This window comes from Bombus vosnesenskii, unplaced genomic scaffold, assembly GCF_011952255.1.
Source record: "Bombus vosnesenskii isolate JDL3184/JDL3185 unplaced genomic scaffold, Bvos_JDL3184-5_v1.1 scf7180000014824, whole genome shotgun sequence".
Taxonomy (NCBI): Eukaryota; Metazoa; Arthropoda; class Insecta; order Hymenoptera; family Apidae; genus Bombus; species Bombus vosnesenskii.
In genome coordinates, this window is record NW_022883669.1 from 128,889 (window position 1) to 154,833 (window position 25,945).

The window sequence follows — 25,945 nt, forward strand, 5'->3', positions numbered from 1 at the left end:
TCTAACTATAGAGATTTTCATTTTAAAGTAATATAAATGGCAGCACTAAACCAAGATGGTCGCCAGCTCTATAAACTATTATGTATTCTATAAGACGGAGACTTTCTCCCTAGAATAACTATAAGTGTAATGATTTATACATATTGCACACTGTTTTATGTCCACAAAAAAGGGTTTTAAAATTAAAAGAATATAAAAATTATATTTAGAGGATTTTAAAATAAAAGAAAGATTGTGTTTGAAGAATAAAATAATGGTAGCAAGGAAAAAATTGAATAAACTGAAAATAAATAAATTTAATGTTGATTTATGGAAAGACGAAAACACAAGAGACATTGATACCAATTGGATGTCTTCGGATACAGTCAGACATACATTAACACATTTTGGAGTAAAAAAAAAGAGAATACCTATTTCTTTGCGCAAAAAACCATCTAATATACCGGCAGTTGAGCCACCACATCCAGGAATGTCTTATAATCCTTCGTTTGAAGATCATCAAAATCTATTACATGAGGTGGCTCAAAAGGAAATAGAGCTTATAAAAGAAGAAGAACATCTTAATAGAGTTACCACAAAGATGTTCAGAAAGGTACATCTATCTATATTCATACATCGAAAGTAGATTATCATATTAGAATTTTATTCCAGGTTTCACCTGAAGAAAAAGAGAATAACTTGATAAAAGAAATGTCAGAGGGTCTAAAATTAGAAAATGATAGAAATCCTAATGAAGATGAGGATGATGACCCAACAGTAAGGTTTGTAAATTCAGTTGTTAGAAACCAGAAGAAAACACGTGTGCAAAGGCGCAAACAAAAAGAACAGAAGGACTTGGCACATAGAAAAAAACAGGAAAAGGTAGAAAGAAAAAAAAGCTCAGATATATATAAATTGAAATTATTAAACAGTCAGCTGGCTGCTAAAGAAAGGAAACAAAAAATATTAAGAGAAAAGAGGTTAAAAAAGAAAGCACTTAAAGAAGCAGGTACTAAAACTCTTAGTAAAGTTAAATTTGAACCCTTAGAACCTGATTTTAAATTATCTAATGAATTAACTGGAAATTTACGAAATACTGAGCCAGCTAATAGTCTGTTGAAAGACAGATTCAAGTCTCTTCAAAAAAGAAATATTGTTGCTCCTGCTAATATTAAATTGTAAGTATATAATAGTTTTTTACATAAATATAAAATTCTGTTTCTGTTAGGTGAATGTGCTAAAAGATTAATTTTTACTAAATTTCTTTAGAATAATTTAAATATTTATAGTAGTTACATAAATTCTTTTTTCTTAAATATTAATTACATTTTCTTTTATATTTTATATTTTTGATACTTTCTTTTAATAAATTTATAGATTTTATTGATAATATCTACCTCTTATTATTACAGGAAACGAGACAAAGCTAGAGTGAAACGCTTTATAAAACCAGATCACAAAATTGATATGACAAAAATTGACATGAAATAGTCTAAACATGAAGTTATAATTTTTGTAAAATTATGTATATAAATAAAAGTTAAGTAATAATTGCTATGTTTATGTGTAATATTAATAAATAGAAAACATTTTTTTACACAATTTATTGTCTATAAAAAAACTAAATTACTATTTGAATTACATGTTTTGAAAACATTATATTATGACATGACTTATTATTTTTGTTAAGCATAAAAAGTTCTATTAAATAATTTAGGATACTAAAATCTGTAAGTATTATGCTAATAACAAGTAGATTTTGTATAAAAAATAAAAAATTATGTTTTTCCAAAGAAATAATAATGCTGATAAATTAAAAAATACCTTTGCAAACAATTTTAAATAGTAGATTTTATTCTTCTATGATGTCAGATTATGATTCCTCTGTAAGCTCATAGTTTGCATTTAATTTGTATTAATTTTCTACATGAAAATCAGTAGTATCTTTGAGAATATCTTCAATGAATGATTCTTGAGATTCTCTATCTTCAACAGATATTTCTTTTTGTTCCTCTACACCATCAATATATTTCATCTAATAAAATTGAATAATAAAAATTTCAAATTTAATTAAATAATCCACATATATTAATTTGATAATATTCATTTACTTCATCTAAAGTTTCTTTACTCGATTCTTCTTCTATAAAGTCTACTGTTATTTCAAAATCAATATCTTCAGAGATGTCTTCTATATGTGACACAGATTCTAATTCTTGTGGTATAGTTTCAGACCTCAATTTATTTACATATGTTAATTTTTAAAAATTTTCTTATACAAAAATATTGCATTTTCACAATATTTTGCAAAACTAAAAGTATATGTAATTAATATATAATTAATGTAATTACTTACGATTTAATAATGTGGCTTCGAAGTTTTAATTGTCTTTTAATAAGTAAATCTCTCAAGAATAAGAATGACTCAATACAACTTAATGTTATTAGATCCTTGCGACTAGAAGGATACTACAAAATATTCAGATATACATACAATTAATGTAATACAAAATTAGTCTTTTAAATAATTAAAATAAATATCGAAACTTTAACATTATTTACGCAGTTAAAAACTGAAATTAATATAGAAAGATATTTTAGCATACTTTTAGTAAACACATTGCATTATACTTCAAATCATAAATTGTTTCCAAAAGTGCTCTTATTTTGCATTCTAATCTTTTCAAAATATATCTCGCAACGCTAATTTTCGTTCTTTCTTTATGAAGTAAAGCTTTCAGTGATGAGAAACGAAAATTAATGTCGTTCTCTTCTCGACGGGCATTTTCTATCAATATTAAATATTTCTGTTCTGCATCAGGATCAAGAATATTAATAGATGAAAGATATCCTTTTGTATTGTAAAACTTCTCCCTTAATCGTTTCAGTACTTCATTCTGTACTTTCGCGATTACTATATTTTCTCTTATGAAGGCAGTTCGTACACCCATTCTCTTTTTGTAATCAATTGCTGCATTTCTATACATAAAAAGAACATAATGTTACTAAACTTACATAAATATATATTATTGCAAAATAATATACATAAAGTTAAATAATTATATATATTAATTTATTATTAATATATAATGCGTTATTTGTTATACATTTTTATGAAAAGTTATTAATAAAAAATATTCAATGTAAATATATTTAAAAAGAAGAAAAGTATATTTCAAATTTTTGTAATATAAAGAAAAATGAAATCTAAAGTATTACTTAAGAATGATATTAGTGTCAATATTCGATGAAACTCTTGTAGAAATTTGTAATAATTCATTTTTTAACATAATATTTTCTCTCATTAATCTTTGATTTGGCAAATTTACATGTTTGTTAACTTCTTTCTGAAACTGTATCGCTAGATCATGAAGACAATCGTACATTTCATTTTTGACCCTGCATTGAAAAAGTCCTGTAAATCATTTTTAACGAAAAACTTTCTCCTCATTTTTTGTTCATGATAAGATAAATCTTTTCAATGAAACGTATAACGAATAAGATATTAATACATTTCCTTATCGAATTCAATCTTTCGATTAATAATTTCCATCGTTTCTTTTATTCTTTCTTCATTCTCCACCATTTGCACCTCGTTTGCTTGGAACTTTTTTTTCAGTACATCTTGCATTTTTTTAAAATCTTCCAAAACATTAATTCTCACATCTAGAAAATTGGTCGAACTTTTTTCAGAAACATAATTTCTTACGAACAAATATCAAAGAACGGCAGAGTGTAAAAAGAATAAGGAAAAGAAATCTTTATAAGTTACTTAAGACTTTGATCTGAGAAATTAATTCAACCTTCGTTTTTTTGTACTTTTGAGCAAACAGTTCTATTTTCTCTTCGTGTAATCTCTTACTTTCTATTCGGTCATTTTCTATGATATCGATCTTTCCTTTTATACTTTCTACTAAATTATTTTGGGTTGAAAGTAGTTTGCTTAAATTTGCAATCTCTTCAGTCGTTTCTGCATCTACTATAGCTGTTTGTTCATTTGTAGTTTCGATTGCATTTAGTAATTCGTCGTTTCTTTCGTCAAACCTAGATATTAATTTCGATACTGATCTCTAATACTTTCAAAAATGTCCTAATTTTTATCTTTTATTATACTACATAGTATTAAGATGTAGGAAAGCATAACAAAATTAGGAGATGTATTTATGAAGTTTAAATTCGTTTTTAACCTGTTTATTCTATTTTCAATATCTGCAATTTTAATACTATAAAAGGTTTTTTGTAAATTAATAATCGTTGGCAGTTTTTTTTGGTCTTCATCTTCATACGATTGTAATTGTGTTGACAATGAAATGTTTCCCTTATCTTTGCCGAATAAATCCACCATTTTTCGTAAAATAAAAATTGAATACTCTTTCATATACCATATACTAGTATATATGAAAGAAAATAATATAAAAGAAGATTGTCAGTGAATGTTAATATTGTATATATTATTTATGTTATATTGTATATGTTATTCGATTGTTATAAACAAAAAATTATGTCAGATTTTTACAATTTGTTATTAAATATTGCATTATCCTCTTTTATTTGGTATTAGTAAGTTTTTCTACATTTGTATTATCTTCTTTTCCTTATACACACGTAGATTTATTACTACAAAAATAAATTATTTTGTATTTATATAGTAATTGAAATAAAGATATATATATATATAATGGTCATTTATTAACTTACAACAGTGATTATTAATAATAATAATTGGCTTCAATTTCAGTTCAATGAACTATATGTTTTTAATTTATAAATATACTTTGTCAATTTGTATATTTCCTCTGTAAGCAAAATTTCAATGTCAAGAACAAATTGTGTTGTTCATTTGTAGGTTATGTTACCAAGCATCACGGTAAATTTATACGTATAAATACACAATTAGTTGTATATCATCATCAACAATGTAGCTTTTTTTAGTTTCGAGTTTTTATTTTTCCAATTTTAGAAGCATATAGCCGATATTTGTACAATTTGGAGCTAACTTCAGTGATTCGATACAACAGAACAATATAACACGCAAAATTTTATAAAGCAGTGATGAAACAGCTGATCCATCGATTTTTAAGTGAATAACATATTTCGAAAGCCTAGTGATAATAAAACAATTGTAAAGCACTATCTTTTTCGTATGAAAAGATTATATTTTTGAAAGTGATCATAAATACTCATTTACGTGATAACCGAAAAGATGTGCGTTGACGTGTCTCAATGACGTAACTTTGTCTTTCTGCCACGAAAAGTCGAATCCACCGAAAGGATATTTTAAAATGAATTCGAGAATATCTTTATCAAGCTGTTCAAACTAAAAGTAAGAGTCTAAGTATAATTACTACAATGTAATTTCTTTCATATTTTACGTTATATTCGTTGAAGTTTAGGTTATAGAACACAACAAAATAACATTTTTGTAAATATTGTATACAAAAAATGTTGATGTGTCAAATGTGGTTTAAAAGTTGAAGTTTTCCTATTATGATGACTCAGTAACGAAATAAAAATTTTAATTTATAATACATTTGTATCATAAAAGATATCTGTAGATTATCAATAGAAACATTTTATAATACATGTTCCTTCTACTAAAAGTTATCTATTGATAACTGATATTTATCTTATTGATATTGAATTGACAACTGAATTGATTTTATATTCACATCAAGGTCAGCTGATTAACAAATTACAATCAAAATATAATTTGGAAAAATGAAGCTAAGAAAAGAGTTGATTTTACTCTTGCTGGTGATGTCTGTTGCCTCAGAGTCAGATGTTTCCAAGAAACGATCAGATACTTCTGAGGAAGAAGCAGAAGAAGATGTTAGTTTAGAAGAAAATGCGTTTGAACATTTGCAAGAACTAAAGGCTTTGCATGACAGTATTTTGAAAATAGTACCAGCCAATGAACCATATCTTAATGATAAAATTACAAAGAGGAAAGAGGGAACGGAAAATGAACCAAAAACAAAGGATGAAAGTCCTGTAATGAAAAATGTCTGGATGAAAACAATGATAGCTCAAACTAAAAATATAGATTTACCAAATAGTAATTTAAGAATTGAAGAAGAGGATAATGAAACATGGGGTGAAGAAGAGCAACTTGAACCTCTTAGTGATGAGCCTCAAGAACCTCTTACTCCGGAGCAACAGGAAGGTATTTTAATTAAAGTTTATTGCAATTTTTATAATATAATTAATTTATATTTTTTGAACAAATAATTAGTTTACTATTTAATTAAAATAAATGTTTTATCATTTTCAGCGGAATTAATATTTAAGAAGGCACAGAGTCTCTTAAATGCAACACGCTCAAATAAAGAAGAAGCCTATAAGTTATTAACTTCTGCAGCAATTCTGGGACATCGAGAAGCTTGGTCTATGTTAGCATGGGCTCAGTTGTTGGGTACACAATTTGGTTCAGCTTCTTCTGGTCAAGATATTTCAGCAGCTTATGAAATTTTTAAGGAACTTGCTGAAACTGGTTTACCATCTGCTCATATGGTTTGTAAATTTTTTTTATATGTATTTATATGGTTTTTTATCTATAATAATGTAGGATCTTACTACAATTAGTTTATTTAAAATGGATTAAACAGGTGTTGGTTAAACAGGAAACGACGGTTGTTTAACGCGAACTAAATACAATAACGTACTATAAGACAACTAAATAGTTAATTTTCAACTCTCGTCACCACGGTTCCAACGCTCTCTCTCACGCGGACCACACCCTCTCGACAACACAGTTCACACTCTCTGACTTCTCAACTAACACTGACTATTAATTCGTTTTTCTCCCTTAGCATCCCTTTATCTTTTCTCTTAGCCCCACAACGCACGTGTTCCGCAACCGCTCGTGGCCAGGGTCACGTAGGCCTCTTCCGCGTAACTATTCGATTGAAGGATCGACGATACATTTTTGGGCCTGTCGGCATTTAGGCTTTCTCGCGATATTGTTTATGGCTCGCCTGGTATCTCTTAGACTTTTCATCCACGATACTACAATATGTTACATTATTATTATATGTATAAATGAATTAATAAATAGGAGTTGTAAGTTAATAAATATCTATGGGCAAATTATTTTCAGGGTATGGGTTTTCTATATGCGACTGGATTAGGTGGAGTACAAGCATCACAAGCAAAGGCACTGCTACATTACACAGTAGCAGCACTTGGTGGAGATACTCGTGCACAAATGGCCTTAGGCTATCGTCACTGGGCTGGAATTACAACTCCAGCTTCTTGTGAGAGAGCTTTAGATTTTTATCGAAAAGTAGCCAACAAGGTTGCAGAAGAGGTTTCCCTTAGCGGAGGACCAGTTGTTCAGAGAATTAGACTTTTAGATGAACAGGAGAATCCAGCATACAGCTCAGGAATCTTTGATCAAGATCTAATAGAATATTACCAATTGTTAGCAAAAAAAGGAGATATACAAGCTCAGGTGGGATTAGGGCAATTACATTATCAAGGTGGAAGAGGTGTACCACTGGATCATGAAAGAGCATTACAATATTTTCAACATGCTGCTGATGCTGGAAATCCCCTTGCTATGGCTTTTCTAGGAAAGGTAATAAATATTAAATTTTAAACTAAATAGTAACTTATTACTTTCTGTTATGCTACAGATATTTTTGGAAATTATATAATGTTGGTATTCATTAAATTATATTTAATAGTATATCGTATTTTTATAGATTTATTTAGAAGGCAGTGATATAGTTAAACAGGATAATGAAACAGCATACAAATACTTCAAAAAAGCTGCTGAACTTGGAAATCCTGTTGGTCAGAGTGGGTTAGGTCTTATGTATCTTTATGGAAGGGGCGTTGAAAGAGATACTGCAAAAGCTCTTCAGTACTTTAGCCAAGCTGCAGAGCAAGGATGGGTTGATGGACAACTTCAACTTGGCAATATGTATTTCAGTAAGATTAAAAAAATTCATTTTTTTACTTAATAAATTTTATACAATTTATTGTAGTTATCCTAATAACACAATTGTCTAATAGGTGGTACAGGAGTAAGACGCGATTACAAATTAGCCAACAAGTATTTTAGTTTGGCTAGTCAGTCTGGTCATGTTTTGGCATTCTATAATCTGGCACAAATGCATGCTACTGGAACAGGCATGATGCGTAGTTGCCCAGCTGCTGTCGAACTTCTAAAAAATGTTGCAGAAAGGGGCAAATGGAGCGACCAGCTAATGGTTGCTCACACAGATTACAGAGAAGGTAGAATAAACGAGGCTTTCGTCAATTATGCTCTCCTTGCAGAAATGGGTTATGAGGTAGCACAGAGTAATGCTGCATTTATATTGGATAAAGGAGAAACATCAATATTATCAGAAGAAGAGGGATTAGTTAGGGCTCTTGCTTTATGGGCAAGAGCAGCTGCTCAAGGATATTCTACTGCTCAGGTATGTTATCTTTTGCATAAATTGAGTAAGGAAAATCATTTATCCGAAAATTATTGAATTATTATTAAAGATTTTATCTACTATTATTTGCAAAGAATTTATTATAACAGGTTAAATTAGGAGATGCCCATTATTACGGTCGTGGAACAAAAGTTGACTATGAGGCTGCGGCTACTCATTATCGATCAGCGTCTGAGCAACAACATAATGCGCAAGCAATGTTTAACTTGGGATACATGCATGAACGTGGCTTGGGTCTTGCAAAAGATCGGCATCTTGCCAAACGATGTTATGATCTAGCAGCTGAAGCTAGTCCAGATGCAAGAATTCCTGTAGCACTGGCTCTCATTAAACTTTCATTTTTCTTTGGACTGGAATATCTGCAAGAATTTAGCCTTGCTGATCATTTAAATAAGTGGGACCAGCTTTTGGGTCAGAACTGGGACTTATATCTTATCGGATTGCTCACTGGCATGCTCAGTTTAATTATTTATTTTCGCAGGCCACAACCACCACCTCCACCTAGAATTAACTAGTTCTTAATTATCTTTTTTCGAATCTATTTCTCTTTTTCTTTTAGATGAAGTAAAGTTTGTTACTGATGGTTCATAAATACATGCACATGTGTGCATATCGATATGTTGTTTTTATTGAGCACCTTGTTTATGTTTAGATTGTTTGAAATTCTAGTGAAATTGTGAACAGTTTGTATTTCAGAAATTTGATAGTGTGCGAGTATGTATGTATGTATTATTGATCTGTATTTATTATGTCAAATTCTGAAGTTGATAGATTTGATAATGGTTAAGTAATATTTTAGAATTCTTTAACTTCACTTATACATTGATTTTTTACTTTCTGTATATATACAAAACGAAATCAGATTTTAAAGAAATCTTCACATTTTAAGCATTTGCCATTTGTTTAGTTTGTATGGATTTCTTTAAATTTTTAAATCACAAATTATTCATAAATTGATTTGGAATAGATTTTTATACTTAATATTTCCATACATATATGTATGTACATTTCGAAAAAATATAGAAATGATAATAGAATCACAAAAAAGAGTGTAAATATTTACAAATAGAGTGAGTATAATGTTTAAGATAGAAAAAATATAAGATAGGAAACATCTTTTCATTATTATACATTTATATACAACAGGTAAGTTTCTAGGAAATATATTTTTATGATAATGTATAAAATGTATGTATAAATTAATACAACATTAAAATTATGTTTTTTGATAAAGGTAAGATTTATGTAGAATACTTTATTTTACTTAAAATGATTTGTAAATTACGCCTTCATATATTGACATGGGTATGTTCTGTTCTAAAAGATGTCTTTTGATTAAAATTATAAATATTTGTGAATGAAGATACATCTTTCATGTATTAATGTATAAACATTCCTTCACTGATTATGATGTTTACAAATGTATTATTTATTATTATACACTAATAAAATTTTATTACAATTCTTTGAAAGGATTAAGAATATTATTTATTAGGCTTTTTCTGGACTATATTGAGTAGATATGCAAAGATTGAAGAAAGTTTTGAATGATAATAATGAAAAGAGAGTTTAAGCATAATTATAAAAGTTATTTGTACAGAAAAAAAGCAAATTTAATTTTTTGCGCAAAGTAATTTAGAGATGTTATAATTAAATTACGTATATATGTTAAAATCTCTGAAAAAGATTCGAGAAGGCTTTGAAGATTAAACAGAAGAAATTATTTCATTATGAAATGATTTGTCAAATTCTTTCGTTACCGTGAAACTAGAGAATTATCGATCTAACAAGAAATACCTTCGTAGATTGTTCCTTAATGTGACGTACAACGGTTTAATTCGTTTATAACCGGCATCTGATTGATAGCAATGCAACGGGCTAGAAGGAAAAAAAGCAAAAGTAAAAAAAAGAAAGTGAAAAAGAAATGTATCGACGAAAGGGAGACCCTGTCTTACGAACAAGAGATCTTAGATAACAACAGACAGTTGGCACGGTAAGTAACGGTTTACGTACAAATGTAGTAGATTTCAGGCTATTTAGTTAAATCATGATAAATATTTCGATTAATCGAAAATTGAGTTTGATTTTATTTTATTTATTATTAAATGTGTTGTTACAAATTATCGTGTTTGATTTAAAAAAATTTATTTCAAAATTTATGAATATACTGTATTTTATAATTTTTAATATACATATGTACAAACTATATAAATTATATATTATATATATTAAGAAAGAAATCGTTAAAAGGCTAATAAGATGTTACGACACTGTATTTTATGCATACAACAAAAAATAAACAATGTGCGATTTAATGATCGATAAGACTCGATAATTTTTAAAAAATAAATATACATTTTATGAACTTGAACATTGTTTAATCCATTTTAGCGTTAAAATTATTTAATAATTAATAATTAATATTTGATGTGCAATTGAAATTATTTTTTTTTATTTACGATTGACATCCAAATATTTTCAGAAATAATTGTCGATATAATATTTCCTTTATAAAATAAATGAACAATTTTTTTGTTTAAGATATTTTTTTTATCAACGAAAATGTGAAAATGGTAATAAGAATAAAAAATACGCCAACAGGATATAAAACGGTACCTACAAAAACAGTTTCTTTTAAAAATAGTTTTTGTGCTACTAGAACTAACAAAAATATTTAAAGAATATAAAAATAAGAAAATAAAAAGGGTGAATTAAAAAATGAAACGGTTGAAATGTAAATATAATGCAAACTCGAAAGAATGTTTGGATTAATGGAAATAAATTAGATTGAGAAGTCGAAATGAAGAACTGGAGGAACAAGCAGAACTTGCAAAAGAGAAGTTCCGGCAGTTGGAAGAAGATCGCTCGGATGTAATCGCACATTTAAAAAGAAGTCTAGAAGAAAAAATCGAAGAGTCAAAGGAGCTTTCTGAAAGACTCACCGCTTTAGAAGAGTTACGAAAAGATGAACTGGCTGCTTATAAGAAAAAGGAAGAAGCGATGGATAACGAATATCGCACGATGGAGAATAATTTGAGCGCAGAAGTTAAACTAGCTGGTGAAATATAACAGTTAAATTAAGTTTAATTATTTACGATTAGTTTAATTAGCAACAATGTCAATATATTGATGATATGATATCATTTTCTTCGAAAATCTTTTTTTATGTGTAGTGTTAGTAACTGTTTTAAGTGTATTGTAAGACAACAAAATTTTATTATGTAATATAATTCTTCTCTTTTGATTAGCTGGTAAATTAAATGCACTGGAAGATTGGCGATTAGCTCGACTTGATCTGTTACAAAAATTCGAGAAACAAGAACAGGAAATGGCTGAACAGGAAAAGCGACATAAGGAAGAACTTTACGAAGCTGAGAAGTCTGTGGTAGTCGGAAAATCAGTGTATGTTTTGTTAAAAGACTTGATTATGTTTAAAAAAGAAATTTCACCTTTATTTATATTTAATATCCCATAGTTCAATTACTTTTAGTTCCATATATTTTTACAATGAACTAATAAGTTATGAATTTTAATAATTCCAAAATATTTTATAAAAATGATTCATTCATCTAAAATATTTCATTCATCTAAATATGTCTAATTTTCTAAATATTTTGTAAAATATTTTGTGAAAAGACAAAATTCTATTTATGAACAAAGTTGTAATCTTATAGAGGTTTTCAAATTATGTAGGGTCGACTGCGTTGTCCCACTTAATTACATACATTTTGGCTATTTACTATCCATGAAAGATATATGCAGCTACCTTCTGAAATACTGTGAATCTATGTATCTCGCTTGTGATCGTTAAATCTAGGAATATAGAAAAATTTACGAGCCGATGATTGCGGTAACTGTATGCAATCGCGATGAATGTGTGCAGGATGCAGAAAGAGATGAAAGAACATTTGCAAATTTTATCGGAGAGACTTCTGAAGGCGGTCACATTGCGGATAACGGAAGTCATGAATCGTGCAATTCATGAAAACGTGGCATTGAATCGAGATCTTGATAAATTGCTGAAAACCAACAGAGAGCTCGATGCCATCAACATCGAAAGCAAGAAAACGGAACAAACGTTAAGGCTGAAATGCGAATTGTTCGAAACCGAGACGCAGATAATATTGAATAAAACGCTGAAACAAAGGCATGCGATTCATCAAGTCGTCGAGGTGATATTATTATTATTATCGTTAAGGTTAAAATGAAATTTAGCTACCTCTGTCGTCTTCGTATCAACAAACTAATATAGTTTAACTAATAACGCATTTCACATAAAAATAGATATAAAGTACAAGTAACAAGTGTATATAAATAATTCCACAGGAATATGAATCGTTGATTATGTATTATGGACAAGTACAGAGAAGTAATGTTCGTCTGAAGCAATTGCAAAGTATCTTAGAAAATATAATTAAACGAAAAGATGCACTCCTAGATAAGGAAATGAAACAATACGAAAAAAATATCTTGATGGCTAGAAATGAAAATAAACGATTAGTGAAATTAATTCAGAACAAAGAAAAAGAATTGGATACACTTAAAACTATTTTGAATACTGCTACCACATTTCTTAACGAAGCTTTGCAGGTGGTTATGATTATTTAATTTCTCTTCCTTTTTTTTGACATTTATATCTATTTTTCTATCAATTATTTTATATAAATAAATTTATATAGGTCACAGAAAAAGCTTATAATAACCAACAATGCCTTGGAAAAACGGCACCAAAATTATTGCAGTCTCTCATGGAAATATTGCAAACTGAGACCATTATTAGTGCTGTAGATTACTCACCATCAGAGGTGCATATTTTAATATTGAACCTAACTAATAAAGAACCATAAATCGAAAAGTTAAATCGTACATAAAAAGTTTAATTATAATTTAAAAACGATGTACATATATTTTATAGATTGATAATATTGATTGTAAATACACATTGGGATGTTTGGGACTTATTGAACCCATTAAAGAAGGAAAGGTTGCTAAACAAGAAAAGAATGATATTCAAGAAGAAGTACAAGAAGGAGAATCATTGAAAGACTTGGAATGTATACCATCTTGCTTATTGAGTGATATTAGTTCTAGTGTTTGCTCTCCTAAAGAATAACCAATTTTGTATTGTATATTTTAGTTGTGGTAATTGTTATATTGCCACATATATTAAATAACACAAAAATTATATTTGTAGAATAATATTTTCATTCGCAATATTTATGATTTTAAAACAATATTAACATTTTATTTATATTGGTAATTTAAAAAACATGCACAATAATATTTCCGTTTTTTAAATAGAATTAAAATTTAAACAGAATTAAAAGCAATGCATTTTATTCGTTATACAATCGGGCATATTTCATTTACGAGACACTTAATGTCAAAAGTTGGTACAATGTACATATACATAGGTTTTTTGATTGAAATACTCTTTAAATTTTATACAGTCATATAGAAAAATATAATAAAAATAAATCAAGCTACCCGTGGCATTTTAATTAATTAATTAAACGTATTAATACTTCACGCCATGAAATTGAATCGATCTATTAAATATATAACATGTTTTCTTCAAAATGGCTTCCCAAATATTCTAGCAAAGTTCGTTGATTTCTCTCCGCGAAACACTATGTATATATAAATTTCGATATATATATATATTTACATAAAAAGAGAAAATAGAAAAAATGCCTAAAAAGAAGCAAGGAAGGTTGGTGAAGTTATTTTAATAAATAATAATTTTAATAATTTATTTAACTATAACTTTTTAAATTATTATACAGAAGAATATTTTATTACAAAAATTTATATTTTGTCACTTTATAATAATTAAACTGTATGTAACTTAATAAACGTTAGTAACGTTAAAATCTTTAAAAAAACGTCCAGGACTTTTATTTGTGAACATAAAGATACAAAATGTGTAATTTATATAATAATACATTAAACGTCAAAAGAGGTTAGGTTATAAAATAAATATTGGAGTTTCATTCTTATCAATGTTGAAATAATAACAGAATAGAAAATTAATATGAAATTCAGTTAAGTCTCTATTAATATAAATGTACTTAAATTAAGTAATAACTATTTCTTCACTATTTTTTTAATATTAGAAGAAGTATTATTCTTTTACATCTTTTTTTTAAATTTAATTCCTTATTTTTAATTTTAATTAAAAAATAATATTTATTTTATATACATATAGAGGTAAAACAAGAAAAGAAAAGAGGGAAGTTAATGAAGACAAGGAAAAGCAGTACTTCGAGGAAATTATTGATATAGATGAAAATACAACAAAAGATTTTGAATTTCTATCAAATGCTCCAATTTCTAAAAATGATGACTTTGTTTTTGAATCAGAAAAAAATTGGGATGTTGATGTTTTCAAATACTCTGACTTTTTTACAATTGATCTAAAAACATTATCTGCAGCAATAGAAGCAATTTCATTTAATGAAAATGTTAATATTGATGCAAAGTATTTTACTGTAAGTTTAATAATATATCAGACTAATTTAGCTTAATCCTGACTCTTTAAAAAATAAGTAAATATTACTGAAGTGTTATTAACCATTGCAGGATGACCAATTAACAGATATCTACAATACTGTGGAACGAGGTAAAGAAAATTATAATAAAATATTAAGTGACTCAGAAAAGATGATTGTAAATAATACAAAACATGAAGACGAAAATCAGGATTTATTAGAAAATACAGCTGATGATTTAGACTTTTTATTGTCATGTCATAAACCTGTGACTGATCCTTTGATAGTTGTGAAATCTGTATCTCTTTCTTCCAGCTCTGGTATATGTTTATGCATATTTAGAATGAAATACTTTATTTGAAACTGTTACTTTTAAGAGGCTAATGAAATACATATTTGTTACAGATTCAAAAATAACAAATAAATCTAATACGTCAACCAAATCTTTGGACTTAGAAAAGTGGCTAGATTCTATTTTAGATGATTAACTGTGAATAATTTATTATATTGTTATCTCTGCAAAAATTTCAGAAAATCAAGATAAATATTTCTGAATATTTGCATATGAACCAAAACAAAAAATTTATTTTTTTCTGAATAAACATTATTAAATAAGCATTAAATAGCATAACAAATAGATTAATAAAAATTAGAGTATATTCTTTTTTGTGATATATTTCAACCTTTTTTTTACATAGACATTTCAAATTTTATAACAGATATAATTACACAATTTTCTTTTCAACAACATGTTGTATAAATCTGACATATTTTTTATTTTATATTGTTGGATGACTGGATTACTTGTATAAAACATTTATTTGTAAATTATTAATCTTTAAACACACTACCAATATCACTAAATCTAAGGCTAAATCACATTTCTAACTATAATCTCATACAAACAAATACATATCAAGGAGCCATTTTTTTTTAAACAATTCATTGGTAATGTAAGAAATGCATTGTCCAATCTGCTCTGTAGAGTAAAATTTTATTTTAATCACCAAACTGCATATTGAGAAATGCTGTCATTTTATCATAAACTATAAGCATAATAGCACCACCTGGACCTAATCGTAAGATCTTTGGTAACAATCCTTTATACAAGGCTCTAAATCTAAAATAAAAATATTCACAAGCTATGAATATTAAAAAGCCTTTCATTGTGTACTTACTGGTTGTTAATCAGATGCAATGAGATTATGCAAATAAAAGAAGAAACACTACATGTATGAAATTATAAAAAATAATATAATTGTATAATAATAAAAAAAAAAAATAATTCAGAATGTCTAGAATAAATATAAGAATCTGAGTTAATAATTTTTTACCCTTCATTTTGATAAACTAAGTAAATAGTTTGCAGAGTACCCTTATACTGGATTGTTCCTTGTGGACCTTGAATACGACTTTTAGCAACATCAAAAGGTATGTTCATACAGGATGCCACCGTCCCAGCTATAAAACCTATAGCAAACTAAAAAATACATGTTCTTTTTTTAATTACATACTGATATTTATAATAAATATATATCCTTTTTCATTACTAAATTAATTATAATTAATATAAATGAAATGCCTTACATTTTAAGGCTGAAATATACCTTCAGAAACAGTTCTGGAACATATTCTTTTTGTTTATTCAGTCGAAGAATCATAGAACGATAAATCCCAAAATAAAAAGCATTGAAAACAGCATTTCTCATTATTGTAGCAGATAAACCTTTATTAAGACCATTTAGTCCAAAACCTTGGTTGTAAAGAATATGTCGAGTAACAGCAATAGTTGATGGACTATCACTGATATGTTTACGATTAGACTGCATTTGTACTTTAACTACTTCAAAAGGATTTATTAAAATTGCCTCTGTTACACCTGTTAAGAATCCAGCACAAAAAAATGCCTAAAAGGCATTATATAATTGTTAAAAATTTACATATTTAGTAACATACTTTAAACATTATGTTATTTCATACTGTACATTACACATTGAAACATTCAGTTATAAAAGGTTTAAATATATAAACAAGTATGGCTAGTTTACTTAAAAGAATGATACACTACTTATAATAATATAGCTAAGACATTAAGAAACTAATTAATTAATAAAATTAAATAAAAAAGATATATTTGTATCTTATCCAAGTAAGTTGTAATATACCATAATAATCTTATAGCTATAATTATTTTTAAGAAGTAGATCACACTTGTTTGCCTACATATCTCATAAAACTTTCTCTAGACGTTTCTTTTTATTAATAGAAGTACATCAAAGAAATTTTCCAATGGAATACATACCATTGACTGTGACATGTGATTATTAAAAAGCTTCTTGTACTGTTCAAAGGAGAAAAACTAAAAAATTAAAAGACATAGAAAAAATAGATATAATATTCATATAAAATTAGTAATCTTTGAACTAGATTTCATTTTAACAATTTACAATGAAAATAACGAAAAAAGAACTGTTTCATATTACATACTTTCACAGCTCTTTTAGGAGTTTCCATGATAATTGGCGGTAATATACCTTTCCAAAATGCTGCAACTCCCTCATTGTTATACATTTTATTCATACAATCTCTAATTCCTATGATAGAAATATAAATAAAAAAAATGTTTACAACTAATTAAAACAAGACATTAAAATACATATCACAATAAAGTAACAAAAGTAATGCTAAAATAAAAACATATACAAATAAACGATACAATGCCTGTATAGTAAAGAGCATCTTGAGTTCCCATTTTAACTTGCAATTGGAAACGTGTTTTAATAAGATCCATGGGGTGCATTATACAAGCTTCTACAAAACCTGCAGAACCACCTGCACCAATCTGAATGATAGCCTCCTTTATAAGACTTGATTTACGTTGAGTAATTTCTATATGTGCCATTTTGTTTCAGCCTTTTTTCCTAGGTGCTTAATTCATTAACTTTCTTAGCTTTTTATGAAAGAGAAAACATTATAATTTTCTTCTAGAGATTTTTCTTATACTTTATTTTGATATACATATATATTTAAAAAATGATACATATATATACATATGTAATTAATGTTATTCATTTATACAATTGATTCTTATAGTCTTACTTATTTAACATATTAAAAATATCAACCTACTTATGCAATTTAAATATTTTTTCATGTTGTGTTCTTTTATCTACTTATTAAATATTTTTATTTACTATTAAAAATATTATGAAATATTATGAAATAAATGAAATTCTAACAAAAATGTTTTGTAAGTAATCAAATTTAAATTAACTACTCTTTCTTATTGATCAAGTTTCATTATCATTGCTACTATATTGCAATTATCTACTTCATAATAAATTTTTTAAGAGAATATTTTTTGAGCATTTAAGTACTCAAGAAGAAATATTTTTTGATATAGAAAGTTTAGTAAAATGATTTGCCAAATTGATCTATGTTATAAATTGCCAAACATAAATAAACAAAAAATATGTTTTTGGTAAACACATGCTTGTTTCAATTTTTATAAAAATATTGGGTTAATAAAAAACATATTATTTAGAACAATTTTTTTTAACAAAAATGAATTTTCTTCATGCAAAAGAAAAAATGTTGTTACAACACTAACGAAGAAAATGAGATAATTACATCTTTAATATACGGTTTTACAATGACTATAACAAACTTATACTAAACCAAAGTACAGAAAATTATAAGAGCATGATAAGGCAATATCTTGTCACTCTCTTGAACAATATTACGTAATTACAATCTTTAAGTTAATTTTAAGTTAAGTCAGAATCTTAAAGCTGAAATGATTCGTTTTCAAATGCATTGCTATATGCGTCACTTTTAAGTTAAAATTATGTATAAAATATTTAGTCAAAAACATTCTTTACTTTTCTGTGTATAATTTTAGAAACTTATCATACAGCTGAATTTATGTCAATTATATGAATGTACATTACGTATTTTCAAAATTATTTATTTTGAATTAAAATCGTCGATTTAAAACTAATCATCGAAAGTATTTATTAACCATTCAAAAAAAAAAAAAAAAAAAATCGGTTAATTAATAGATAAATGTAAATATTTATAACAAATATTATTTAACACAATTTATATATCACAGTCAAAAGAATAATTAATAATTCATCATTTATTAATTGGTTTTGGTATAATATTAAAGTAGAAAATATTGTTTAATTTACTTAAATACATTACATGCATTACAATTACAAATATATTCTTGACCATACAAATAATTTGATTTCTTAAACTAGCAGGAAGGAAAACTAGTTTATAAATATACTAGTTTCTTTGTTCAATCAAGGATATTAAAATTGTGCAGCACTTCTCATACATTTTTCTTTTATTTTTCTCACATTTATATTAGAATATCTAAATATACATTATGATTTTTATAATCGAAGACTTAATTTTAATGTAGATATTTTTCATTATACCACTTTATGCAATAATATAAAAATTCTATATCTTTTACATCTAAATAAGTAATGATAACTCTTATAATTAAAAGATAGAATTAAAGGATTTTATAAGTAAAAGATTAAGAAGAATAATTAAAGAATTCTAAATATTTTTAAAGTATATAACATTTGTTTTCTAATATATTTCAAAAATATTGAACTGAAATTGAAGCTGAAAATATTACAAGGGATATGATTTTCTATTTTATACTGGATAAATGTAGATACTCTATGATTTGGAAAAAATCAACAGAATAATAGTACATACTATATATATAGTATTAATGGTGGTACTACTACTAATACTAGTATCTTCAAAAGTATAACTAAGCAATATAAAATATAAAACACCTAACAACACATAAAACAACTTGATCTTTAATCATGCAGTCTGTTAACTTTTGTATATTCTATATATTCTAGTTACTGTAGACTTAAAAAAGAGTATGTTTTCTACACACAATAGTTTTTATAGAAAATTTACGAAATATTTTTTCAAAAGATGTTATAAAATTTTGATTAATTAAAACAAAGCTATTGTATACAATAAAGAATTTTGTACACTAAACAATTGAATATTTCCATCTAATAAATTTAGTGCTTTACTTTTTCATTTGACTTGATTTTTCAATCGAATATTTTTATTTTGGGATCAAACAAACACTTCGTTGCTTTGTTACACTTTGTTATATTAAAACATTCCAATTAATCCTTTTCTTAGCCACAAAAATACAAGGAATGTTAATTACTGTTATCATTGTTATTTACAAAAAATATAAATTTAGAACAACCAATGAATATTAATGTTTTAAAGCACGATAGTATAATTAGATCGCTGTTAGTTTTTAATCGCATCCATCGTGCCAAGATATTCTGATTGGGTAAGTTAATTGTATATATAGATACTTTTATCAGTTGTTGAAATAGCCTCAGATAATAATGAATTCTTTATTCACCTTCGTGATATTCCGTTTCGTTTAAGTAAACCGTACTTGCAGCCTTGAATTATTATCGCTACCATTTTGTAGTTACAGTAGTTCCTTGTTGATTGACGGTCAGCTTAATTAGTTTTTGAGGGAAATAATATGGGAAATATAGGAATCGCTCACAAGATGAATGCAAATTGGATACAAATATTAAACATACTTGTCTATGGGGCACTGTGTTTTAGCCAGTAGCCTACTTCACGGAGCTACTTGCAAACATCGGTGGGGATAAATATAGTCAATAAACAAAGTAAAATTCTGACCAGTTAACGCGGCACCACCACTACTTCTCTGTGGCATTACTTCTGCCGTTCTGCCTATCATCGTAATGTCATATCATAGTCGATAGTAGTATATACTACTGACTGCTGACAATCAAATACCTAGTCACGAAACGTCACGCTGAACGAAACGCTGAATCTTTTTTTATTTCTGTTATATTTTAATTTCTATACGGACGAAATTTCAATAATATGGACATTAGGCATAGAAAGGTTTGTTTCCAGCATTTTCTTCTTAGTAAAATTCGTATAGGGTATTTAAATAGGATTTTCTTTTTCTCATCGATTGTATATGTATTTCGTATTATCGTTTAAATTTGAAAAATGGATTGTAATATAACCTAAATTCAAAGCAAATATACTTTTACATGTATATGAAAGTGTAAGTTATTAGTGACAATGCGTTTACAATAATTTAAATGGTGTAGATAATTTTGTAGATATAGATTAATATATCTTTTCTTTAATTAAGAAAGATTTGTTCTAATTCAAACAATTGTATGACGAAACACTTACAAAATAATTGATGAAGTAATGTCAATTAATAATCGAGAGTTCAGTTACGTAACTTTTGAAGTAAAATTCCATAAATGTAAAACATTTTACCATTTTGTGAAAACTTCTAACTTTATAACACATATATGTTTGTTGATGTTACAAAAGTCTGCAAATTTTTACAAATTATTGAGTAATTTCATATCAAGCTATGATTAATTTTGAACTGTAATACAAAAATCAAAGCGATTGCAGAGAATTTCATCATGTTGGTATTATATCAGTATAGTTTATGTTTCTTCATTGTTTATGACATTATAGAGTTTATTTCAAATTAATTTTTACCCCGAGTTTCTTAAAGTTTCAATAAAATAAAAATACGTTTTATCTAATTAATATTTTTATTCATAAAACGAAAGAATGTATATCTTTGTAATGCTTTTTATATTTAAAAGAATAAAAATATCTCTAGTATTCAAAATTAATTATAATTTATATATACACACTTCTAAATTAATCATGAATTAGTATATAGTAGTAATATATTTGTATTAAATCTCGCAAAATTTTCCGCAAGAAATGTTCTAATATTAGTAATGTTTTTTATTTAGCTTTAAGTTGTGAATGTATTAAATAAATACATGGATTTTCTAGTAAATCAGAAATCTGTGGTTTTAAATATTAATATTTAATAGAATGTCTTTTTTATATTCTACTCTATTTTTCCACTATGCAGCATACATAAAATTTTGGAAGTTCCGTATATAGCGAGTATATGATGCTTTTATTTTCTTCAACTATTTCTCCATATAAAGAAACCAAAACTACCTTCGTTGCCTACATCAGCTACTTGAATTGCATTTTAGATGCGATATATTCCAGTGAGTTTAAAATTCCTTGCAATTTTGTTTATTTAATTGTATATTGTAAACATTATCGATATGAAAATTATTAAATTTGAGGTTATCGAATCTTCTAATTTCATAATTATAAAAGTGTCATTGATGTCAACAGCTTTAAATATATTTACTTGTATTCTGTATTCTGACCGAAATAAAAATGTTTTTGCATGTCTAAATTTTTTTATTTTGCATTTTTCTTGTTATAAAATGGTATAATAAAAATATTTAAACTCACTTTATAAGCTAGATCATGTTTTATGCCAATTAGGAATAAGAGTCCTCATGAGAAGTAATCTTTATATACTTGAAATCAATATATTTATCTTTCTACAATAATGTTAATGTTTTTTTTAAATCATCGACTTTCATATGTTTTCAGTGGCAAAGATATAGGTGATTCTTCAATTTGTTGATCAGTTTAAACATTGCAATTACCTTCACAAATTTTCCTCTTAAAAATCCTTATAAAATTTTGTGTCTTTTTGTAGTTGAGATATAAGCAATTAATTTAGAAAAATCCTCAACAAAACTCTAATTCTAAATGAAAACAAACTGTATGTAGTATAAAATGTTTCATTGGTTATATATTTGTTTAATGTATATCTAAAATAAATTCATATTGCATTTTCAGTTAAGAACAGAAAATGAAGGTATTATTGAAGCAGATCACAAACCTCGAATTAAGAAGGGCCATCCAGGCAAAAAATATTTTGTCATTATTGCCTTATTGGGAATTCTCTTCCTAGGATACATAGCAATAGCGTATGTTTTATAATATAATATAATAGTTAGGACAATTTAATAAATATTAATATTTTTAAAAATTATTATTATTTTTCTATTGTTTTATAGTTTAATTGAGCAAAAAGTGATTTTTCATAAAAAATTAAGTAAAATATATTTTTTAAAATAATAATCAAATAATAATAATTTGAACAATTTCACTTTGTTTTTTCAGATATGACTTAAAGCCAGTACGTCTTGGGAGTAAGGCAATTGATACATTGGCTTTTTCCTTTAATCTACAAAAACCATTTTATGTCGTAGTAATTGATGCAGGCTCCACTGGTAGCCGTGCTCTGGCCTTTAGTTTCCATGAATCGATTCTTGGTGGCAATTTGGTTTTGGATGGTGAACTCTATACAGAAACAAAACCAGGCGTTAGTGCTTATGCTGAAAAACCTAAAGATGCGGCAAAATCTCTGACTGTATTATTAGATAAGGTGAAGGAAGTTGTTCCACAAGTAGAATGGCAACATACACCTCTCAATATGAAAGCTACAGCTGGTTTGAGACTTCTTCCTGGACATAAGGCTCAAGAAATACTCCAAGAATGCAGGAAAATGTTTGAAGAAAGTGGTTTCCAGGTATGTGCCTAATATTTATGAAACTAATAATGCATAATAAAATTTTTAAAGATGTCTTCTATACACACAATTTGTTTTATGTTTAGATAACTACTTTTCGTTTTGACTTAAAATTTTCTAAGGATTTCAGCATGTCTTAGATCGCTTTAATTAGCATATTAAATGATTTTTATGTTTATGATCTTAAAAAATAGAGATATATAAAATGTAGTAGATTCTGGACACATTACATAAAAGAGGAAGTTATTTAGTATGCTAATTTAAAATTGCTTTTAATATCTAACAATTAATTAGAGTTATATATGTTTTCAAAATCCTTACATTTTCACTTTGTTGTAGTTTCTTTGTTTTAAATGTATTTTTCTCAGTGATAAAATATTCTTGTATTGTCTTCAGTAGGATTGCACACATATTTCTTCCAGAGGATGAAACTAGGTGGTGTATGTAATAGATCAGTATACAGCATGAATATCATATTAGAGAAATTAGATGCTTGATTTGTATAAAGCTTAAAAATAATATGCAAAATAGCAAATACAAAATTATAACATTTTTGTACACAACATTTTTTAAAAGTATTATTTAATTATTTCATAAAATAATCTTCCATACTTATATATTAGATATGTGTTTATATATATACACGTATTTTTTACTTTAAAAATTTAAAGACTGTATATATAACAATAGTTGACTGTAAAATAAAAAGATGCTTCTTTGCTATTTAAGTTTTAACATTAAAATAGGCGTTCATTGTTTATTCTATGTGTATTTTAGATTTCTAAAAATTCGATTTCTATAATGGATGGAACAGACGAAGGAATATTTTCTTGGTTCACCGTAAATTTTCTATTGGAACGTTTTAATACGCACAATCCTGGTAGCACAGTTGCTGCACTAGATCTTGGTGGAGGTTCTACACAAGTGACTTTTTCACCTAATTCTATACAGGTATAATGAAATAAATATAATTTTAATATTTTAAAATGTGGAATAATGAATAAGAACATAATTAAAATAATCATGATATAGTATTTGATCAAAGATATCAAATATATTCAATTAGAATCATATGAACAATCATTTCATATGAAAACAAAATAAAAAATGTATTTGATAAAAATTGTAATAGTATTATATTTATATATAGATATATTACTTATAACATTGATTTATTTATAGGATTTTTAACTTTATGTACTTAAAAAATGATGACTTAAATACGAATTTTTACTTTTTTACATAACTAGAATTTAGCTTAGGATTTATTTATTGCACAAAATGCAACTGTTTTTATTAATGATAAAAGAACACATTTTTAATTTATTTAAAACATATTTAAAATTTGTTCAGGAAAAAGGACTTGATGGACATACATATTCTGTCAATATCTTCAGCCATAACATGAGTGTTTACACACACAGCTACTTGGGTATGGGTCTTATGGCAGCAAGGAAAGAGATTCTGACAAATGGAATGAACTTGGATAGTGTAAACCCAAAAGATACAATAGAAGTACGATCAGAATGTGTAAATCCCATAGTTTCGACGGAATGGAGTTATGGCGGATTTAATTATATTATTAAAGGACCCGTGAATGCAACTCATAAACTAGTCAAAACACAAAACTTTGCTGGTGGAGAAGTGGACAGGCCAATTGTCAATTTTCCAGAATGCTCAAAAATTATTGAAAAATATGTTAGCAAGATAAAAAATAAACCAGAAGGTTTAAAAGATCATGAGATTTACGCGTTTTCTTATTACTTCGATCGCGCCACTGAGGTAAATTTTTAAATTTGAAGAAAAATGATAAGCTTTATAGAAAATACAAATAGATGTATAGTTTTATCAATATTTCAGGTTGGTCTAGTTGACCCCTTTTCTGGTGGAGTTATTCAAGTAAATGCTTTTCAAAAACAAGCAAGGGATGCCTGCGATTATCCAAATACTGATCAACCTTTCATTTGTCTTGATTTGACATTTATCTATGTTCTCCTCCGTGATGGATTTGGTCTGGAACCTAATACGAAACTTTATGTAAGAATATAAATACATTTCTATACTACATTTTATATATTTTTATTTCAGATATAATTTTTTTATTTGAAACAAACTATTAAAACTTAATTATTATAAGTTATTGAATATTTAATCTAATGATTTTTATTTTGTTCTTTTATCAGCTTTATAAGAAGATCAATGGACATGAATTAAGTTGGGCTCTCGGCGCCGCCTTCAACATAATCCAAAATGGTTTTTAACGTATTCAAAATATAGGCGAAGGAATTGCAAATATTTTTACACAAAATTGAAGAAATTGTTTAAGTTTACAATGTATGTAAACATTTGATTTAGATAGAAAATATCAATCTATTTACACGTTTTTTATTCTTATTATAACATGTTCAGTTACTCGAATTTGGATATCCTAGTGATATGCTTATACCAGTGTTGTGTATAATGTTTTGTTATTTGTTTAAACATTCTATTTCAAGCAATTGCAGTATTAACTAAAAAATTAATATGTT

At 26.7% G+C, this 25,945-nt stretch overlaps 7 protein-coding genes across 14 annotated transcripts; 5 read left to right on the plus strand and 2 right to left on the minus strand.

The window, feature by feature from the left end:
- The first annotated feature begins 109 nt into the window (after positions 1–109).
- LOC117240638 (ribosome biogenesis protein NOP53) lies at positions 110–1,578 on the plus strand. Its single transcript, XM_033506655.1, has 3 exons — positions 110–592; positions 652–1,157; positions 1,392–1,578. Exons 1-3 carry the CDS (start codon positions 254–256, stop codon positions 1,468–1,470), a joined length of 924 nt encoding a protein of 307 aa, XP_033362546.1. The 5' UTR covers positions 110–253; the 3' UTR covers positions 1,471–1,578.
- LOC117240639 lies at positions 1,369–4,739 on the minus strand. Its single transcript, XM_033506656.1, has 6 exons — positions 4,678–4,739; positions 3,199–3,645; positions 2,586–2,958; positions 2,336–2,448; positions 2,091–2,214; positions 1,369–2,014 (listed from the first exon to the last, which is right to left on the minus strand). The coding sequence occupies exons 2-6, from the start codon at positions 3,363–3,365 to the stop codon at positions 1,895–1,897; spliced, it is 897 nt and encodes a 298-aa protein (XP_033362547.1). The 5' UTR covers positions 3,366–3,645; positions 4,678–4,739; the 3' UTR covers positions 1,369–1,894.
- Positions 4,740–4,939: 200 nt separating this feature from the next.
- LOC117240636 (protein sel-1 homolog 1) lies at positions 4,940–9,039 on the plus strand. Its single transcript, XM_033506652.1, has 7 exons — positions 4,940–5,302; positions 5,655–6,142; positions 6,251–6,489; positions 7,076–7,555; positions 7,683–7,911; positions 7,996–8,402; positions 8,513–9,039. The coding sequence occupies exons 2-7, from the start codon at positions 5,698–5,700 to the stop codon at positions 8,936–8,938; spliced, it is 2,226 nt and encodes a 741-aa protein (XP_033362543.1). The 5' UTR covers positions 4,940–5,302; positions 5,655–5,697; the 3' UTR covers positions 8,939–9,039.
- A 1,018-nt stretch (positions 9,040–10,057) lies between these two features.
- LOC117240637 (cilia- and flagella-associated protein 157) lies at positions 10,058–13,610 on the plus strand. The gene is made up of 7 exons (XM_033506653.1): positions 10,058–10,416; positions 11,210–11,481; positions 11,672–11,825; positions 12,307–12,595; positions 12,750–13,013; positions 13,103–13,228; positions 13,339–13,610. Exons 1-7 carry the CDS (start codon positions 10,292–10,294, stop codon positions 13,534–13,536), a joined length of 1,428 nt encoding a protein of 475 aa, XP_033362544.1. The 5' UTR covers positions 10,058–10,291; the 3' UTR covers positions 13,537–13,610.
- A 381-nt stretch (positions 13,611–13,991) lies between these two features.
- Positions 13,992–15,573, plus strand: LOC117240650. The gene is made up of 4 exons (XM_033506674.1): positions 13,992–14,136; positions 14,632–14,914; positions 15,006–15,234; positions 15,320–15,573. Exons 1-4 carry the CDS (start codon positions 14,114–14,116, stop codon positions 15,400–15,402), a joined length of 618 nt encoding a protein of 205 aa, XP_033362565.1. The 5' UTR covers positions 13,992–14,113; the 3' UTR covers positions 15,403–15,573.
- Positions 15,574–15,853: 280 nt separating this feature from the next.
- On the minus strand, positions 15,854–20,709 carry LOC117240649 (mitochondrial 2-oxodicarboxylate carrier-like). Of its 5 annotated transcripts, XM_033506669.1 has the most exons (8): positions 20,533–20,709; positions 20,343–20,445; positions 17,636–17,864; positions 17,402–17,508; positions 17,217–17,273; positions 16,522–16,821; positions 16,249–16,394; positions 15,914–16,034 (listed from the first exon to the last, which is right to left on the minus strand). In XM_033506669.1, exons 3-8 carry the CDS (start codon positions 17,814–17,816, stop codon positions 15,914–15,916), a joined length of 912 nt encoding a protein of 303 aa, XP_033362560.1. In that variant the 5' UTR covers positions 17,817–17,864; positions 20,343–20,445; positions 20,533–20,709. The 5 variants fall into 5 exon arrangements, with proteins under 5 accessions (XP_033362559.1, XP_033362560.1, XP_033362561.1 ...); XM_033506668.1 differs by lacking the exon at positions 20,533–20,709 and having other exon boundaries at positions 15,854–16,034; positions 20,343–20,526; XM_033506670.1 differs by lacking the exon at positions 20,533–20,709 and having other exon boundaries at positions 17,636–17,842; positions 20,343–20,526.
- A 43-nt stretch (positions 20,710–20,752) lies between these two features.
- LOC117240647 (ectonucleoside triphosphate diphosphohydrolase 5) lies at positions 20,753–25,872 on the plus strand. 4 transcript variants are annotated; one of them, XM_033506664.1, is made up of 7 exons: positions 20,753–20,866; positions 22,682–22,812; positions 23,009–23,417; positions 24,195–24,368; positions 24,771–25,199; positions 25,278–25,454; positions 25,601–25,872. In XM_033506664.1, exons 1-7 carry the CDS (start codon positions 20,846–20,848, stop codon positions 25,676–25,678), a joined length of 1,419 nt encoding a protein of 472 aa, XP_033362555.1. In that variant the 5' UTR covers positions 20,753–20,845; the 3' UTR covers positions 25,679–25,872. The 4 variants fall into 4 exon arrangements, with proteins under 4 accessions (XP_033362555.1, XP_033362556.1, XP_033362557.1 ...); XM_033506665.1 differs by lacking the exon at positions 20,753–20,866 and adding an exon at positions 21,888–22,029; XM_033506666.1 differs by lacking the exon at positions 20,753–20,866 and adding an exon at positions 22,234–22,260.
- Positions 25,873–25,945: the final 73 nt, after the last annotated feature.